General features: G+C 35.9%; 1 protein-coding gene across 2 annotated transcripts in view; it reads right to left on the minus strand.

Annotated features, from left to right (window-relative positions):
* Positions 1-20,245, minus strand: part of prkcaa (protein kinase C, alpha, a) — a 220,424-nt gene that overhangs the window by 113,484 nt on the left and 86,695 nt on the right. For both annotated transcript variants that reach the window (XM_037689762.1, XM_037689761.1), the window contains exon 3: positions 15,959-16,041. In XM_037689762.1, coding sequence (XP_037545690.1) covers positions 15,959-16,041 — 83 coding nt within the window. The remainder of the gene's footprint in view (positions 1-15,958; positions 16,042-20,245) is intronic.

The raw sequence follows: 20,245 nt of genomic DNA on the forward strand, positions 1-20,245 counted from the left end.
TTTTTTTTTTGTGCTGAAGTGTTTCACCTTCAATGTTGTTTTCAACTAGTTTGACACGACTGTCAACCAGAAAGAGGACCGGCAATGGAGGAGGGGGCGTGCCAAAGAGACCATCTTAGCACCAACATTACTGTTTTGTTCCACTTTGGAGTAAGCTGTTGGGGGAAGAATCAGTCTTGTGTTGTGTGGTTCCTTGACTGATGAAGCCTTCTGGATCGAAGGCGAAACGTTTGAGCACAAAAAGGAACTGTCCAGATGACCTGACTGAAAAATGTTGGATTGTATACCTGGATTATTGAGCATGGACTTTGTTGATATCTTCTACTGTTTTTATGAATGTGTTTGGATCAGAAACACAATGAAAAGAACATTCAACCATTCTTTGCCGAGCAGAACGTTATATATACAATAGTATAGTATATTCTTTAGTATACTGCGGTACAGAATGGTGTTGGGAAGTTCTGATCCCCTGTCCACAAGGGATTTCTCTTCCAGGACAGCATCATAAACAATGCTGTTGTTGTTTTTTTTAACAACTTAGCTATTTTAAATGTATGTTGTTTGCAACTCTGTTCTGACGGGAAACAGAAGTATTACTCTGAGACTCAGTTTGGCAGATCTTCAACATCAAATAACTCAAACTGAGGCTAGGAAAACTAAACTGGGCCCTCCTTTGCTTTAAAACTTAATACTGATTTGAAAACAATCATGATATGGATGTGTTTTGTACACCCCATCCTATTATAAAAAGCTCCCATAAGAACTTTGGCACTATAATTTAGGGTCTGAGCACAATCAATTCCCTCATGCATCAATCTTTTTTTTTTTTAAATACTTGGAAGCAGTTTAAAAAAGATCGGATAATAGATTGTTGTTGTTAAAAAAATCTCAGAGGGCTTGATGGAATGCATTTAAGCGTTCTTTTGGGTCTAAATTGTGCGTGACTTTAATGCACTCCAAATGTGGTTGATTGGATAAAAAGCATTTAGTTATAAATGGCATGATAAAAAAATTACGTGTGTTTGAAGTCAAAGGTTAGTGATATAATTGGTCATTTTTCCCATCAAACTAAAAAAACATTTGGTCTTGAAAAGTCTAGTGGACCCAGAGCCTCACAGTTATTAATATGCAATGTGAATTTTTTTGTTATTTTTTATTTACATTTAATTAATGTCATTGAGTTACCCTAACTTGCCTTTAACAATTATTTTTTTAGCTGAACAATATAATAAGACAATTAAATGGAGAAAAGAAATTCATAATTAATCCAAGAATGTAACACTCTAGTTTTAACAAGGCAGCTTTGTAGAATCCAGCTGTTCAAAATATACCGGTAATTAAACAGCTTAACAGGGGACCATTTTATTTTGATGTGGGCGACTACCGTACAAATAGTAAAGTGAAAACACATTCACAAGGTGCTGCAAATTTAGTGTTATTGAAGGCAAACTTCTTCTATTTAAGAGTATAAACTTGTTTGTTTTTTAACAGTGTGTCTAACAGAAGTCATAAACATTTGTCCTATAACTTGCTTAGGTAACTGTACCGTAATACACGTAATACACCACATTATATTACACTATTATTGCTTAGTGCAGTGGTTCCCAGCGCTGGTCCCTGAGGAATACCATCCTGCGTATTTTAGTTGTTCCTCTGCTCCAACACACCTGATTTGAATGAAAGGTGATTAACGGCTTCTACCAAACTTAAGGAAGTAATTAAGCCACTGAATCAGGTGAGTTGGAGCAGAGAAACAACTAAAACATGCGGTGTTCCTCAGGGACTAGGGTTGGGAACCAATGGTTTCAATTCAATTCAATTCAAAAATACTTTATTAATCCCAGAGGGAAATTATACATGTTATGTTTTGTTTAGTGTTATGTCATGTTATGTTTAGTGTAATCTTTTTTATCTTTATATTTTTGCTATTTTTGGGTGTAACTGGGACCTTGTATATACAATTTCGTTACACCTTGTGATGCAAATGACATTAAAGAGCCTTGAACCTTGCATTAACTATTAAAGTGAAATTACAGAATGCATTTTCAAGCTAAATTTACATTTTTCTGTCTAAAGAATTTCCTATTTGTTTTTTTCTACTAAATAGAAGTAAACAATGAAGGCAAATGAAAATATATATATTCTCATTTGAACCTGAGATAACTGAGGCAAAAAGGATGGAAACATTCAACCAATTTATAAATACTTATCCTAAAAAGTTCTGATTTTGTCATAGTCTGTCTTTTTGTCTGTTTTCTTTGTGTTTATCTTGTCTTTATTTCCTTTCCTGATCCATGTAGTTGACTCTAGTCCTAGTGTGCTTCTCCATCTTGTGGTTTGTCAAAGTTACTACTCTCATTAAGTTCCTGTTTTCTTCAGCTGTTGTTCCTCCCAGCTGTTTGTCATTGGTCTCGTCAGTGGTGTTGGTGTATTTAAGTCTGTGTTCTGTTGGCTGGTATCTGGGCATTACCTTATGAAGATGTCTGCCTCATGTCCCTTGTCCTGCACGCTCCTGGCTGTTTTCCCCTCTCCATGCCATTGATATATTTATGTAAGTTTGTTCAGCCAAGCCAGCCATTTTTGTTTATATGTTCATTAAATACCTTATTTCACTCTTACCTGAGTTGTCTGAGTCCTCCCAGTAACTTTGGGTTCAAACCACCACCAGATCATCACAGATTTATATCTATGGCATTATAACTCCCTACCACTATTTACAGACATGGCTAAGTTCCAATTTCTATTTAGGGTCTTTTAAAGTCATTAAAAGATAGACAAAAGAAAGGACTCCTAATATTAGTCTGGTTCCTGCATAAGCTTCATAAATTTAATGTACAGTTTTAGAAATCTCCACTTCTTATGCAACAAAATTTCCATAAAACAAATCTTGACCAAAATTACACATTGAATGAGAATCTTAAATCAAGACAGTCATGGTAGCTTTCATTAATTAGTGTGTTTAAATCAGTGATGGATCTGGCAATGTGTTCGCCCGCAAGTATTTTTTGGAAAACAATGTTAGTTTTGAGTTGAAGCAATAGAATCTGCACTTTTTGTTGAGAACAACACTGAACAAAAATATTAATATCACACACCTGTGCAATAATCATGCTGTCTAATCAGCATCTTGATATGCCACTGTGAGGTGGATGGATAATCTCGACAAAGGAGAAGTTCTCATTGACAGATTTATAAGAATTTGTGAACAATATTTGAAAGAAAAAAGCCTCTTGTGTACATAAAAATGTCTTAAATCTTTGAGTTCAGCTCATGAACAATGGAAGCAAAAACAAAAGTGTGTTGCGTTTATATTTTTGTTCAGTGTAGCTGTTGAAACGTGTCTGGGTTAAGGTCGAGGACAACAGGGAATTTCTCCGTGAAATTTCTTCTACACCTCTGAGGTTTGCGCTTCAATTCAAGACCTGTCAACTGAGGGATGCTTCACAAGGGAGTGATGTAGAAGCACCCACCCATCTTCTGTCCTCCACCATTATCAACACATACCATAGAAATTTGCTGTAATGCATTTGAGCTCCTACACCCCCGTCACCTCTCTCTCTCTCAAAGCCTTGATCAAACCTCCTTTTAGACATCGACGCCACAAACCATTAGCAAGAAAAGCCCAGGATCTGTTCATTGGGACCCAAGAGAGTATAAATACCATCAGCAAGTAGCCTGAAGGAGTCAACCATCACAACACCCATCAGTCAACAATGATAAAACTGAAAGCAAGGACAAAGCTTTAGAAAGTAACATATTTTGTTCATTCATATTACTCTCTCTTTTTTCTAAAATATTTTTGAATAAGGTTAATTACAGAAACATTTACTGGTTAAACATACTATTTTTTCAAAGCATTAAAAATATTTATGATGTGACAGAAGTAAACACAAAAGTGCATGACTTTTGAGCCAGAAATGCTCAGAATTTATCATGTTACACGTCATCATCATGGAGAGCTAATCATTAAAGGCACTTAGAAAAGTGATCTAGACAGTTTCTATAGAAACTGTGACGGGGACTGTCACATTGTGTCCATTTTAAAATGATTGATTTTACAATACTATGTGTTCGCTCTCAGCTACCACCATACCAAATTTCACCTCAAAATGGCAAAAAAAAATTAAAAATCAATGAGTTATAATCATTTTTGTAAGCTATGGTGGCCATCTTGGATTTTTGATTTGGATTCAGTATGTAATGGAGAACATTCTCAGCTATAATTACACCAATTTTCAGCTCTATATGTGTAATAGATTATAAAACCATTTAAATGCAGCTTTGGTGGCCATCTTGGATTTTTTTTATTTGAATTTAGTATTTATTGAGCATTCTCTCAGCTACCACTACACCAAATTCCAGCGTAATACCTCTAAAAATGACTGATTTATTGTATTCTTCCTTTTAAGCTCAGGTGACTATCTTGAATTTTTGATTTCCAATCAGAGACTATTTTGGGATTGTTATCAGCTGCAAATACACCAAATTTCAGCTGAGTAGCTCTACAAATGGCTGAGTTAGAGCCATTTGAAATTAGCTTTGGTGGCCATCTTGAATTATTAATTTGAATTCAAAATGTGTTGTGCAACGCTGTCAGCTACCACTTCAAATGTCAGTTTAATCTTTTAAATAGCTAAGTTATCATATTTTTCCCTTTTAGCTAAGGTGGCCATCTTGGATATTTGATTTACATTAAAAATGTCTAACAACTCGCTCTCAGCTACGACTATACCAAATCTCAGCTCGATATCTCCAAGAATGACCGAGATTTAGTCAATTTTGTGTTTTCTGAGGTAGCTGTGGCAGCCATCTTGAATTAAATTGACTCCAAAAGTTAATCAGTTTTCTTCAGAGACCTCTCCATTCTAGATCATGTGACCTCACTGTGGCAGTTAGAGGCTATTCTGTCAGTGTTTTTCAATAAGAAAAGTGGCATCTTTGTTTGCAAATTATGTCGCCATGGTAACGACATCGTGGTGCCGAGCCAGTCGTTTTGATATTGCATTTGTAGGGGTGCACGTTGTGATTCGGGCCACATTAAAGTTGAAGGAAGAGCAAGACCCTTTTCAGGTGGATAATAATGGGTGGCTGCCTTCAGGCAGTCCCCAATTACACCAAGTTTTAATACCTATGATACACAACGGATATTACAAATAAGCATCAAACAGACTTAAGGTTTATACAGTTTAGAAATTATTTTCAACCTTTTAGATAAAATATGCTCAACCTAAAATTTGGCTAAACTGTTGAAGTGAATCCTGTTTTGGCAGGATAATTTAGAAAACAACGAGACTGACTGTCACGTTTGACCTTTAAGAACAGTAGATTTGCATATTTTGAATCCCACATGCCAAAACTTGTGTATAAAGTTAAAGGGCATGAATACACTGAGAGATTTCTAATACAGCAAGTTTAACCCAGTGTTCAAGATTTTTAAAAATCTAAGAAAACTGTCCTAGTTATTTTCATGGTCCAAGTCAAAGTGATAAATAATTCCTTGAGAAAAAAAATCCCTTGTATCAATTTGTATCTTCAGTTGTTACAGATCATAGGTCCTGAAAACATCATCTTTTTTCATGTTTATGTGACTGTGTATTTTGTGAGGACTTGAGAGCAGAATATTCATATTGTGGGAATGAATTCTGAGAAGAAAAACCCCTGTGACCATAAATGTTTGTTTAAATTAGCTTGCATTTTGTCAGGAAATTAGTCATTTCTAATTCTTAGAGAGTAGTTATATCAGTCTTTTTCATTTCAGATAAACAATATGTAGTCAGACAGAAGCAAAAATCTGACAACTGTGATAAATGCTTCTCATTTTGAAGAAAAACTAATCAAAATGTTTCCTATATAGCATCAATCATTTTTATTAAAAGAAAAACAAACAGTTTTAGAAAATGATTCTCATAAATCATCTATTTGCAGGTTATTGTATCTTACCATGCCTAAATACATGAACAGTAAAACACCAATAAATCATGAAATCAACAGCTCCAATGTGTCTATTACAAAACATTGCTGCAAAACATCACTAATATACACAAAAATTCAATTCCTACGAACATAGGGTGTTGTCACTAATGCTGTGCATTATATTTTGCCCTTTATATATTAAATTTGTCTTTTATGGCATAGACTTACTCACTGACCTAAAAAAGGTGAGGTCAGTGAACAAGGCCAGGCTGATTCTGGCAGATCCTGTTCATCCACTCCATGGTGAGTTCAGGTTGCTTCCATCTGGACGCAGGTATCTAGATGTAGGTGCCCAGATGTAGGACGTACAGACTGAAAAACTCATTCATCCCTGGTGCGATCAGGCTTCGCAACAAACGATGATTATTTATTATTTTAATGCCTCAATGTCTTGTCTAGTATTGATGTTTTGTGTGCCTACTGACTGTGAAACAAATTGCCCTTTGGGGATAATAAAGATTCTTGAACTTGAACTTGTCCTAATAACAAATATGTCACATTCATATATTTTTCTCTTCACTCTTTTCCAGTGTAAAATTAGAGTTTTTTAGTGGTAGCACTAATATAATCCCAAACTATTACTGTTTACAGGCAGCACGTTGCTTGTTTGGTCTCCATTCTTTCAGTAATGATATCAGACTAGCATTTTAAAACATTCCTTGTACGTAAGATGCTCAGATGGATTATTACATATTGGTGAAAGAAAATATCAACGTTCATTAGACGTACTATGTATGTACAGCCTATTTTCCTATAGAAGCAAATCTGCTTTTTGTCTCTCTAAATGTGCTAGTACCAATGAGATAATCCTACATGGCACTTCTCACTGCATAATTGTACATGTGTTTGTAGGCATGATTGAGCCTCCAACAATTTAAATTTGCTACAACAGTATTTCTTGGGTCCTTAAGACATGTCAGCACTAACAGAATAAATTCAGAGCTCTGAGCACATCAAAATGCAGGATCAGATTTCTCTGAGCCAGCGTTTCACTGGAAGCAGTTTTTATGCCAAGGCTTGCATAAGGATGTGTGCTAAAAGCATGTGTTACTGGCATCTAATTCTGTACAGAGTGAGAGGCAGACTTGAGCTTCTACGTTAACACAGACCCATACCATTATAATAACATGTCCAATATGGACAAGGGAGTGTATGGCACCTGGATGTTACCACCAATAGATGCTGTTGAAACCTTTGGGTTGGGGAGTTGGAATCTTTAGATTCTTTCACAAAACACTTTCAAACAAATTCTGAGATGCCTTCTTCTGTGTCAGTATTTTTTATGTAAGGACTAGGATGGCATGTTGTTTGAAGTCAACCTGGTACTCTTACACCCCTGAGCTGGCAAGGGAGGTAATGACACAGTTAAAAAAGTCAGTGTGTGTAAGGATAAGCCAACATCTATGTCTATGTCATGACGACAGACTATAGCTATGTTTACATGCGCAAAATTCTTTGACCAGATTGAAATGTTTTCAGATTAAATTATTTGAATGCATCATTTGCATGGGCAAAATTTGTTCACAATGAGCGTTTACAAGCAGCGGGCTTTTATTCTGAACAGAAGTACTGACATGCACAGAGTGGTAAACTCTCCTTAAAAAAAACACAGAAGAAGAAGTTCTACTTTCAGGATGAACGTAAACAAACCTGAGCGCCCAAAATGGACCCGCACCGGTTTTTAATGACGGTGGAGACGTTCATGCACTCCCTGACTGAGCTACAGATAATACAGATCATTTTGAGCTCTTTCAAAGTTTCTAGTAGAACTGTTGTGTCGCTCACCGACCAGTTTTGCTTCCCCGACATGCTAATATTATTAGCATCTAGCCAGGCGGAAATACGTGATGTAGGTCGCACGTGCGCAGTCAGGTCAGTTTTCCACAATCGGAAAAAAAATGATCAGATTAAGTGTTTACATGCACACCGTTCGAATTATGAATCGGCATAAACCACCCGCATTCTGATTACAAATTATTTCGGATCGAGCTGAATCAACAAAGAATAATCCGAATGGAGCATTTGCATGACACATTTTTATTCTGAATGGTCGTTTAATCTGATTACTTATGTCCATGTAAACATAGCTAATGTGTGCTACCCCTTTAAATTGGAGATTATTTTTGTGGGGGCTCGTTGTTGACTTGTTTTGAGGAAAAAACCTCATGTAAATAAAAATTTCTTCACACAGATGGCAATGGATCGCATTTGATTAATGTCAAGCACATTTGTGTAAAAACCTCTGATTCTTTTGTATTCTGTGAGCTATTTCTAAGCAGGTTTTCTTGGACCCCACTTCTATTTTTTTTCTTTATAGCTACTAGTGTATGAAGGTCTTGTTGCTAGAAGGAGAGTATGATTAATCAATCCAAAATGGGGACGTGAAAAAATATTCATTTAAATCCCAGGGTGTCTGTTTTCCAGTAGAACATGGTGTTACTTCCTTTGCTTTTCAGTGATCATAACCTTATATCTGATAGGAGTAGAACAACAGGCAAAATAAAGATTATTATACAGTCATTATAAGAAAAGTAGACCCAGTAATTATTATTTTTTAATAGAACCATTATTAATGAGCTAAAATATATGTTACCATAACATACCAATAAATAAAAATGATAGTTATGTTTGTTAATGTTAACAATGACAGGATGCAAAACAGGATGGAGTAAGCTCCAGTGTCAGGTTCATGACCAGCCTTTACTATAGAGTATACTGTTACAAGAACAACTAAAGTTTCAGCTAAAATTATTAGAGAACCCCTTACACAAAAGTATAATATGAGTCTAAATTTATATCACTAAAAACTATTTAACAATTAATAATAATAATAATAATAATTCACCTTAAAACACTATGCATTTTAGACAAATAATAATTCTGGGTCACAGTGGAGCAGGTGAATTCGTCCAGTACAAAATAAGACTGAAAATTAGCGCCTATTATGAAATTGAGGTTGTTCACACAACTCTGGTTTTCTTATGAGACATTCTGGCTCAAGAGTATCTTTATGTTGAAGTTGAAAATCTGTAAATTGGCCCACTCTACTGCCTGGACTTTATAAAAATGTCCCATAGTATGAAACCACCTGCAGCAATGAACAATGTGGAAGTTAGAAAATAAAACATAGACAGCAGAATAGTAATTGCCCTCTTGGGAAAACTCCCATTATTAACCTGTATTTTCACAAAGCAATTGGTGTTTTCTGCAACAATAGCATTGAAAACAACTTGTAGACTGTGCATAATGTTAGCAGCAAGTATACATTCAGACCTGAGCACCTGGTTTAGTTTGTCTGTCTGTTTTTTTTTTTTTTTTTTTACATTTTAGAAATAAACCTTATCATCCTGCTTCACTGTTTTTATTTTAGGGCTAGATATTTTTTAGATTACTTTCCTAAATGTCTTTAATCAGAATATGTATTCCCTCAAATTTAAAAAGTTTGTATTTTACACATTTTATTTTGAATTTATTTATTTTTTCTTTGAGCTACTCTCTTTTTCAGAGGTCGCCACAGCAAATTATTTTGCACAAATATTTGGTGATTGTTTTTATGGTGGATGTCCTTCCTGACGTGACCACCGAGCTACCACAGCCCTCTGTGTGGAGCAGAGCTGCCATCTAGGGCACCCAGGGGAGCAGAAGGTGGGGGTTAAGGGCCTTGCTCAAGGACCCAGAGTGGGGTAAATGATGGTGGAGGCAGGTGTGGGTGCTTCACCTTTTCCCACCCACATTTTTGATGCTGCCGGGATGGGGAGTCACGTTTTAATAAATAAATCTAGGACATTTTTCATTTCTATTGCTGTATTATTATAAACTATTAGAGTCTGTATTTTATTGTATTGTTTTATAAAGTGACAAATAACAATATAATAAAAAATATGGAAAACATGATTAAATTTGTGTCCATTTTAAACTATTAGATTTAGTTCCAATGAAATCCTATTCATTCCAATTAATTATGAATTTAGGAAACCACAGTCCCCTGTCAGCCATTAAGATTTCACTTTTGGCTCCAATATTGGGCTTATTGATAAAATGATAAATCGAAGGCCAGAGCAGGTCTGTGCAGAAGAGATGACTAGCACCTTAGCTGGAAGGAAACTGACTGAAAATACAGATGAAAGGCTCCATTCTCAGTGACAATCCAAGTTGCCCGTGGCAAAGATGATGCAATTTAGCACCACTCCAGTTTAATCTTGTTTTCAATTCTCAAGCAGGGCCTTTGTAATGAGATCGTGCACGTCCCAAGCCTTGAAGCCAGAACACCATATATTTGTTGTTGTTGCTTTGTTTCGTTTGTCAGACCTGCTGTCTGCCAAAACCAGCTGCTCTAGTCTCATTTGCCCTTTTAAATTTTGTATCACTCTTTCCCATGACAGTAAATGTTCACATGAGATATCTCCCACATTAACTGTTTGGTGAGTTGATATTTGTGAACAATCTTTGGGGCTTTTTACATCTGAATGATTCTGTTACCTTCAAGCACTTGCCAAATAATTTCAGGTAAGTGTTCAGCTTTAATTTGAAGAGGGGTTTGCATGCAAATGAAGGGACAGCTTACAACACTTTGGGAACAAAAACATTTTGAGGGACTATTTTGTATTTGAATAAATTACAAAAACTGGGTAATTAAAGAAAACCTATGCATAAAATTGGTCATCTTGGACATTGTCAGAGTCCAGACATTGCAACTGCTGATTTTGGTGACTTGTTGGTTCACAAGAACAAGATTTTAACACAAATGAAAAGGTTTTTAACAAAGATCTCACTTGGTTTGTGTGTGTTGGGAATGACAGCTACTTCTACGCCACATTTTAGTTAAATATCAGTAAAATATTAAGCCTGTGTCAAGCCTTGCTGAGCTCATGCTGCTGAGTATCTCATGCTGCTGTATTCATTCATATCCATCTGCTCACCACAGACTCATGTTCGGGCTGCTGTTATTTCGCCACATTGTTGTACATTATTAGCATTTAGCGCACCGTATTTTTCAGCCAATATGTCGCAGTTTTTTGCATAATTTGAATGCCCTGTGATTTATACACCGAAGCAATTTATTAACGGATTTTTTTCCCATATTTATAAAACAATTTTTGGCTGAGATATGACCGTTTTCATTCATTCTGACTGAAAATATTGAACACTACCATTTTTAACCGCTAGATGGCACTTGAGTGTATGGCATGCCGTTGTGTCATGTAATTGGTAAAAGTGGCTATTAATGACACAATTGGCTTGCCATAGTTGTCACCTTTGTCCACCTGGAGAAACCGTCAAATCAGCTTCATTTTGCTGTGCCACTCTGGCAAAATGAAGTTGATTTGACCATTGAAGTGCATTTATTAAGTAAAAGTTCAACTGAGACACGCCTTTTACTATAAAGTCGAGCTAGTCATCTTGTTAAATTTTGAAGAAATGCACAACGAGTTCTCTCGTGCACGCTCTTATTTCCACGTATCGGCTTTTGAAATGCAGCTGATTTGACCGTCAAAGTGCATTTATTAAGGAAAAGTTAGACTGAGACACACCTTTGCTTTAATTTCAAGCAAACAAATTGTTTGAAGCATTAATCTTGTTTATTGTTAAAGTCCTCCCGTGCATGCTCCTGCGGCCGCCATTTGGCTGCCTATCGATTTTTGTCACAACACCGGCCCACATTTCTGGGTTGTCAGCGATCACAGGTAACACAACGCATTAGCGGTGACTCATAATAGATGCAACCTACATGCAACTTATATGGTGAAGCGACGTATTCATGAATTTTTCCACTTTATTCTATATATTTGGACTGATGCAACCTATAGAGCAGTATGACATGTATGGCGGACAATACGGTAAATATTAGATCTTTTAGCGTACCGTTTGGCATTCGTTTAGCATATATCTTAGTGTATATCTTAGATCCTTGTATAGTGTTTCTTTTTATACTTTATATTTTTGCTATTTTTGGGTGTAACTGGGACCCTGAGTACACAATTTTGTTCCACCTCATGTACCGCATATGGTGAAATGACAATAAACTTGACTTGAACTTGAACTTAAAACTGACTAAATTGTAATCATTATTGCACTTGCAATGTTGGTTATGTCCCATCTTTCACAACAGTGGGAGATAATAAAAAGAAATCTGATAACTGCGAATGAATCAGCTTTAGTTAGTTTAAACTATGAACCCCTTTTATAAGTGTAGTCTCAAATCAAAACTGAAAGAATAAAAATTATTTGCATACAACTTGAGCACATTTTAGCAAATGACTAAAAACTTGCCAGTGTTTCGGGACCTGACTGTATATTTACTGCGTCTGCTTATGGTCAGCCTGACTGCCATGTCATCCTCAAGTCAGTTCTGTTTCCAAGGAAATGTGCAGCTGCCTAACTGCATTACTCTGTCACAACTATCTGTGCACTGAACAGGCCCAATGGGCCTGGGGTGATCATTGGTGTGTACATACATATGTGTGTGAGTGCACGCATGTGTAAGTGTGTGTAGGAAATCAGTGCAAACAGATTTGCCAATTGCCCTGGGTCAAACGTGCAGCAGCGGTTAAGTGGACATCAATGATGCAATAGCCTCACGCTCACACAAACACATGCACATAAAAACCTCTCGGTTTCATCTGCTGAGCCCCTGCGGTGAAACTAAGAGCTCCTGCATTATTGATGGCCCTGTTCTGTAAAACACTGAACCTGCTTGAGCTGCAGGTAAACCTTACGCCCAGCAGTCAGACAAAAACACTTTGTTAAACTAAGTGCTTTAATTTGAGACAAGCATGGATACTATCACTTGCTACCTGTGAAGTAAATTTGCAATTAAGTGTTTTAGTGCTTTAAGGAGCAAATCGTAACTGACAAACAAACACATGCTTCAAGATTACTAGTAAACAGCTGATTACAGTGCGGTAAACTAAACTAAAATGAAACCCTGCAGCTTTTCTGCAAGAAAGAATGTAGTTGTAGTTTTTGTTGGCCAATGAATACGAAGTTCACAGTGAAACTACCTGAAGCACATTTTGTTTCTTTTAATAGAGAAGTTATAAAATACAGACATGAGTCATAAAATGCACACAGTCAATATACCGTACTGCAGATCTAAGATATTTGCTGGCCAAGGGAGTTATTGCCTTCCTGGACTGCAAGCCCAGGAGGCACCAAGCCATGTAATTTGTGTGGTTGCCCCTGGCAACAGCAATGCAGCTGTAAGTGCACAGAGCAATGTATATGAGAAATAAGAAACATCAAATATTTTAGTAGTGGAGAAAAACGTAATAAATGTGATTTGTAGTAGTCATGAGAGAACACCGAGTCGTAAAGTGACAAACAGTTTCTGCAAGAACAAAATAGTCATTTAAATTCAAGTGCTTCACATGAGGCCTTCTTTTGTTGCTTAGACGCTTGTGTTTAGGTTCCCCTCAGGTATTCAGTATAATCATTTTGCTGTAAAGAAATAAAAACTTTAATATGTGGACACAACAGTAAGAACTAACAAAGGCAGATTTTTTTTATGAAGTCCACACACATAAGTAAAGAATAGGCTACAAAGATTATAAATTACATTTTTATTTATTCAAAACATAACATTACCAAATTCAAAAGCATTTCAAATTGATTTTTGTTACCAATAGTTTGCGATCATTAAATTTTAGAAACTTTTGAACTGGCTGCAGTAGATGAATGATAATAATTTTCTAAGATATAGTAGTCCTCTGGATTTCAAGGCTAAAAATATTTAGCAAAAGCTTTTTGCATATTTTATTAAGAACAAAAAAGGCAGATCTTTGAGGTACAGTAGTCCCTCGCTACTTCACGGTTCGTTTATCGTGCACTCGTTCTATCGCGGTTTTTCAAAATACGAGTGGACAAGACACACAATTGGCTGATTGATGGATGAGCAGCACAATCAGCATGAAATTTTTATTTAAAATAAATTATTTTAAATTATTTAGCACCTGCGGCATCTTTGTGCAGCCCACAGCTGCAGAAAAAGCATCCTCCTGCTTTTGTGCAGCCCTTATTGCACAATAAGCTTCCTGCTGCAGCTGATCAGCTGGTTCTCCATGTAGTGTGGCGAAATGGGCGTGGTCAAGACCGCTTGCAGGTAGCTGAGTGCAGCCATGGCTGAGAGGAGGTGGGGAGCTAAAATCATGACATTCTGTTCTCTTTTACAGCGTTTAGAGTTTAGAAACTTTGTTCATGCAAGAGCGTGGGAATGGTTTAAAATTCCATATATATATATATATATATATATATATATATATATATATATATATACACAGTGTATATATATATATAAACTACTTGTACTATCTCTACTTTGTGGTTTTTCACTTATCGCGTGCTTCAGGATACGGAGCCCCTGCAATAAACGAGGGACTACTGTATATGCTTTAGTTTTTATTTTATTTTTTTTAGATTTTTTAAAATAATGAATATGGAGTTTAAACCTATAGCAAAGGAATATATAAAATACTCATCGAGTTTGTTTCATAGTGGTAAAACTACATTTTATGCATACATGCTAAGTACATGCTCTATATTTTACTTTGTACATTACTTCTAATTTAAACATGTCATATTTGGAAACATGCAAACTCCACACAGAAAGACCTGCATTGCTGAGATTTGAACCAGAAACCTCCTACAATGAGGTTATAGAACTATCATTCTCTATTAATACTCCAATCAAATTCATATTTTTATCTTTTCATATTGCTGTTATGTATAATTTCATGAACATTCTTGAAATTATATGTCACACATTCAAATGCATGCACACACTTGTTTTACATGTATAAAAGAACAAAGTTAAGAATTCCTGCTCAGTTATAATCTGTAAAATAACAACAAGAATAAAGATAACTGGTCTTTGAACACAAAAACTGTCACAGATTATTGGAAACTCTCCTAACGATAAACTTGATGTTTCTTCATGACCCAAGAAGCCCCTTTCCCTGAGCATTTTATGCATCTACAGTGTGCTCTATTTAAAGAGTTGGGTTGATGATCTTGAATGACACTGAAATATCTCCAGTTTCAGAGGCCAGGCTGTACATCTCTGCACCAAGAGGCGATGCATGAGCAGCAGGCTAAAAGGAATGGAGTTTAACACTTTGCGGGAAAGCAAGCAAAGGCTGATGGTACATAGCTGCTACTGGGAGGAAACAAACAAAATCTGACATTTATGTTTTGAAATATTTTTAAGGTCCTATGAAAGATTGGAGTGTTAAAAATGTACTTAAGCTCATGTTATTACACATCAACTGGTGTCTGATCGATAACAGCATTATATGTAGGAGAGATGTATGTGCTTCCTTTACATACCCCTTCCCATTCAGCTCTGTGACTACCTTACAAAAGCATCAGCATCAGGTCGAGTTTGAACAACCGCCATTTATTTATGTCGGTGGGTAACAAATGTGGATCAGACCTGGCTTTAAAGTGTTGTATAAAAAGGGAAACTGAACGCAAGAAACATTATTGGAGTAAGATTTATGTTTAGTTTTTCCCCAGTGACCGGACTGGAACATAGTCAATGAATAAATCTAATTAGCCACTTGTCGCTCCTGTGATTACATCACAATTTTGCTTATTTTTACCCTTGATTTACCATATTTGGATAAATAACACAGGAAGCTACAGTGAACTCCTAATGTTAATGCAACTCATGCATGAAGTCTCATCCATTTCTAAATTTAATGTGATCTGATTTTGTATGCTACCAACCTTAATCTGAAAATGTGATTATTTTTTGTTCTTACACATTGTTTAAACTGACAATAAAGCAAAGAGAAATTAGAAGATGTAGATGTTTAGAAAGATGACACATGATGGAGACAAATGGTTCAGTTCAGCTGTCACAGAGTGGACATGTGGGTCTGATAAATAAGACTACACACTGATACCATATGTTAAAGTGTAATGACACGAAAGGTACGTCCTCAACAACAAACAAGCAAGACGGAATGGCTGCTATTTGATTACTTACATCGGTGTCAGGTCCCTTATCTGCCCCCGGGCAGGAGAATGTGACAAGTTCATGGCACCTCTTGTGAACCACAAAACAGCAAACTGCAGGGTAAGAAAAGAGGAAGAGAGACAAAGAGATGAGAAGGGTTCCAGAGAAAAAAAATAAATACATTGACAGATGGGAAAGACAGACAAAGAAAAAAAAAAGAAAGTGAGACATGGTTAAAATCCAGTGTTTTGTCACTGACCGATACGTATACTCATTCCAAAAGGAGATGCAGATTTGATAACACGATGAGCGACTGAAACAAATGACTAATGTCTGGGGTAGGTTCTGCCATGTTCCCAAATGGCCAGTTCTGCCTGCAAGCTGGTTGCTCTGATTGCTCAGCGGCACTTCTTTACTTACATGACAGGAGCTAACCTCAAGCGCACACAAGGATATTTAACGCAGACTCAGATGAAGGCAAACACATTCACAGAGTGACACTATAGCATGATATGCAAACACTGGGTCTTCACACTTGAATTCTTGCGCCCACACACTGTAGGAGCGTGCAGTCATTCTCTTTGACTAGCTGCCAGGTCACTGAGTGCACTGTAACATGTAGCCAGTGGAAGCAGCTGAGTCAATGGGGAGGATGGCACCTGTTACCAGCTCGCATCACTGGTGAAACAGAGATGAGCCAGGGTGAGAGAGGCTAACTGAGAGGCTAATGTAATTTAAAAATATATAATACTACAAAACTGTGTTAACCTGTCCATGTTAAGAACAAAAAATATTTCATTCAGTCTCCTTTCGAAACAACACCCGCATCCCTAACCACACCTAAGCCAGTCACGATAACAAGTTTTGCTGGGCGATTAATGGTCTCAGAAATTATTGCGATAAACGATAATATTGACTGAAATTTGACAATAATCAGTAATTACTGTCAAATTTTAGAAGAAATGTTTAATTTGTTTTGCATGTAGTACCTTTTTTCAACCACCGGATGGCAGTATAAGACTGTTCGAACCGAAGGAGTTCAACGAGTTCACAAGGGAGCAAGCAAAGTGTCTCTTAAAAAAAAATGAGAGTGAGGCCCCTTGACATGACATGGGCTAAATATGGCGGACAGTCGGTGTGGATTAAGCTTTTTAGCATAGCATTTTTCACACAAAGCTTTTCATAAAAAATTGTTAAACAAGTTCTCAGCGTCTTTTGCCAGAGAAAAACTTTTTACACAAAAGCACGGGTTTCACCCATGAATTTTGGAGCTTCGATAAGATGGAGGTTTTTTCCCTGAGGTCGGCCTGTTAGCTTAGCTCGTAGCTTAGCTTCTCAGTTTAGCTGCTTTTAATGATTCAAAAACGTGATTTTGGATGGTTAAATGGATTTTAAAGAGAAAAGAGAAAGGGAGGGGTCAGTGAAGAGCACCGGAGTTGAGTTTTTTGTCATCCAGTGTCTTCAGTAGAAAGAGAGACGAAGAAACGATAAAGCCGATAAATGAAAATGAGGTTGATAATTTTCATTTATCATGCGATTAATTGATTTATTGTTTATCGCAACAGGCCTAACCACACCCCCTCTACATCTTTGACAATGTAATGTTATCAAGGCCAGCAGTATTAGATAAAAGCAAATGAAATGGTGATTTTCACTAGTTTTTATTTCCATCATTATGTGATACATTTCAAAAGAATTTGCTTCTTTCTATTTTAACTTCCAGCTGATCTCGTCTCCCAGATAAAGTCACATTCCCAAACACAGAGAATTTATCAAGTGTAACAAAGAGCTTTTATAAATAAATAAATAATAAAGACAATTAAAACAAAACCACTGTTTATCACTTTAAAAAAGGGTTCTCAAACTTTTTGGGTTCAGGGACCCCCTCATAACTCTCATGTTTATTAAAAAATTTTCTTCAATTTGTCTCTTTAATGCAATGGAAATATTTGTGTAACATAAATACTTAAAACCTGTTCTTTAATGGTGTTTATACAATTTTTATACTTTTAAATGTGGTATTTTTCATTCAAGACACAATTAATTAACTTTTTTTTTTTTACTTTCAAATATTACAGTTTTGATAAAAATTCCAGTATCAAAAACCTGAAAACATTGTCAGGTCCTCTGAACGGTTTCAAAAAAACAACAACAAAGAAAAAGTAGAAATGTTTCGTCTTTCATCCGAAAGACTTCTTCAGTCTGAGGAGCTGTATTCAGCTCAGTCTTATAAATAGCGCCTTCTCATAGTGGATCAACCAGTTTGCTGCTAACAGCAGAATCAAAAACCACTTCAAAACTTTACCTATTCACATAATGAACATAATAAATGTATCGCCAATTGTTCAAATTATTACATAAAACTGAACAGAATCATAATGTCAGTAGTCATACCAAGTAACCAGTTTTAATTTGTAAACCTGATTTCCTGCATTTTGGTGTATTTTAACAGGTTGTTAAACATCTCTGTGCATGTATTTTTTTATTTTATTTTTTTTTTTGGGGGGGGGGGGTACCCCCAAGCATTGGCTGGACCCCTGGGGGTTCGGGTACCCCATTGAGAACCACTGCTTTAAAGGTTTAAATAGGAAAAACAAATCTTTTCTGATTTGTGGTGTAAAAGATTTGCGATATTTTTATTATACGTCTGTGTTATAAAATATTGAGATGTATAACTACAAAATCAATTTAAAGTAGTCCCTTGCTACTTCGCGGTTCGTTTATCGCGGGTTGGCTATATCGCGGATTTTCAAAGTAAGATTGGACATAACACAATTGGCTGATTGATGAATGAGCCATGGGTTGTTTGTTTAAAATACATTATTTTTAATGATTTTGCACCAGGCTGGACATGGGCACCAAAGACCCCCCGTGACCCAAAAATGAAGAAGCAGGTAAAAGATAATGGATGGATTTTACACATTGTGTGCAGCCCACAAGTGCAAGAGAAAGCTCCATCCTGCAGCTGATCAGCTGATTTCCTTCTCTGCTGCACACATTTCTCCTGCTGCAGCTTTGTGAAGGGTTAACCCTTTGCTGTCCAGATGCACCAATCAAATTATGTCTTTCAACTTAAAATTGAAAATCTGTCACATCATAAAAAATTTCATAATCAAAAACTATAAAAGTGTTACAAGTTATTTTTAATTAATTTAGAACTTTTATGTTCAGTTGCTGAAGTGTAACTGATGAAGAAGCACATTTCTGCTCCGTGCTGCAGAGCTGAAGTTGTGTTTGTCTGTGTCCTTTGATGTCCTGCTGCACTTCTCTTCTCTACAATTTAAATTTAAATACAATAACATTTTACATAAACAATCCATGCTGTATGGAATGTTTATTTAAATGTTACGGTATTTAAATTGTTTATTTAAGGAGGGAGTTTGGGAGTAACATGTGATGAGTGTGATTACAGCCTGGCACATGTCACGACAAAGTTTACTGAACTTGAACTTGGACTACTGTATCCCTACTTGGCGGTTTCACTTATCACGGATGGACCCAAACACCCGCGATGAACGAGGGACTAATGTAATGTTATAGTCATTACATAAGAATTGAGTTATAAAAACAGAAATGCAAAAAAAAATTCTGTTGGATAACACTGGAGAGTTTGTTTTCCTAAATGCTGAAAGTTGGCTGAAATTTGTTAAAGCTGAAAGTGAAAATTACAATTTGCTAATCTGTAGCTAAAATTAGCTAAACTATAATTAAAAGATGAAAATACATAAAAAACAGCTAAAAGCATAAATTAGCAAAACCTTTGTTACATTTTAAAATTAAAACTGTAGTTGAAATCTAAAATTAGAAAAGCTGTAATTAAAATTTTTAATTAGTTAAATTGTAAATAAAGCCAAAATCAGCAAAGTTGTAGCTAAAAGTAAAATTTAGCAAAGTAGAAAAAGCTAAAATTAGCAAAACCATAAATAAAAGAAGAAATATGAACTATTATCGTATGAATGCTGAATCAACATGCAAATTTAAGCTTGTTGCTACAGTTCAGCTAAAATAAACTTTTAGTTTAGTGTAAATGTTGAATCAGCATTCACACAATTATTTGTTTTTTCAAATGTATAATAGGTTTGTAGCACAACTTTTATTAAAGAAGGTAAAGTTTTTTTTTCATGAATATAATGTCTAAAAACAGTTTGATAAGTATAAGTAGTACTAGTAAGTGTATTACAAGTATAAGCACAAATCAAAACCTGTTATTTCCTAAAGTTGCAAGTATACAGAACTACTTCAATAAAGTCAGTCAATCAAGCATTTATAACATATCATTAAATATGAAAGCAAAATTTACAAAAATATTATTTTCAG

This window comes from Nematolebias whitei, chromosome 16 (genome assembly GCF_014905685.2).
Source record: "Nematolebias whitei isolate Nwh7 chromosome 16, NemWhi1, whole genome shotgun sequence".
Taxonomy (NCBI): Eukaryota; Metazoa; Chordata; class Actinopteri; order Cyprinodontiformes; family Rivulidae; genus Nematolebias; species Nematolebias whitei.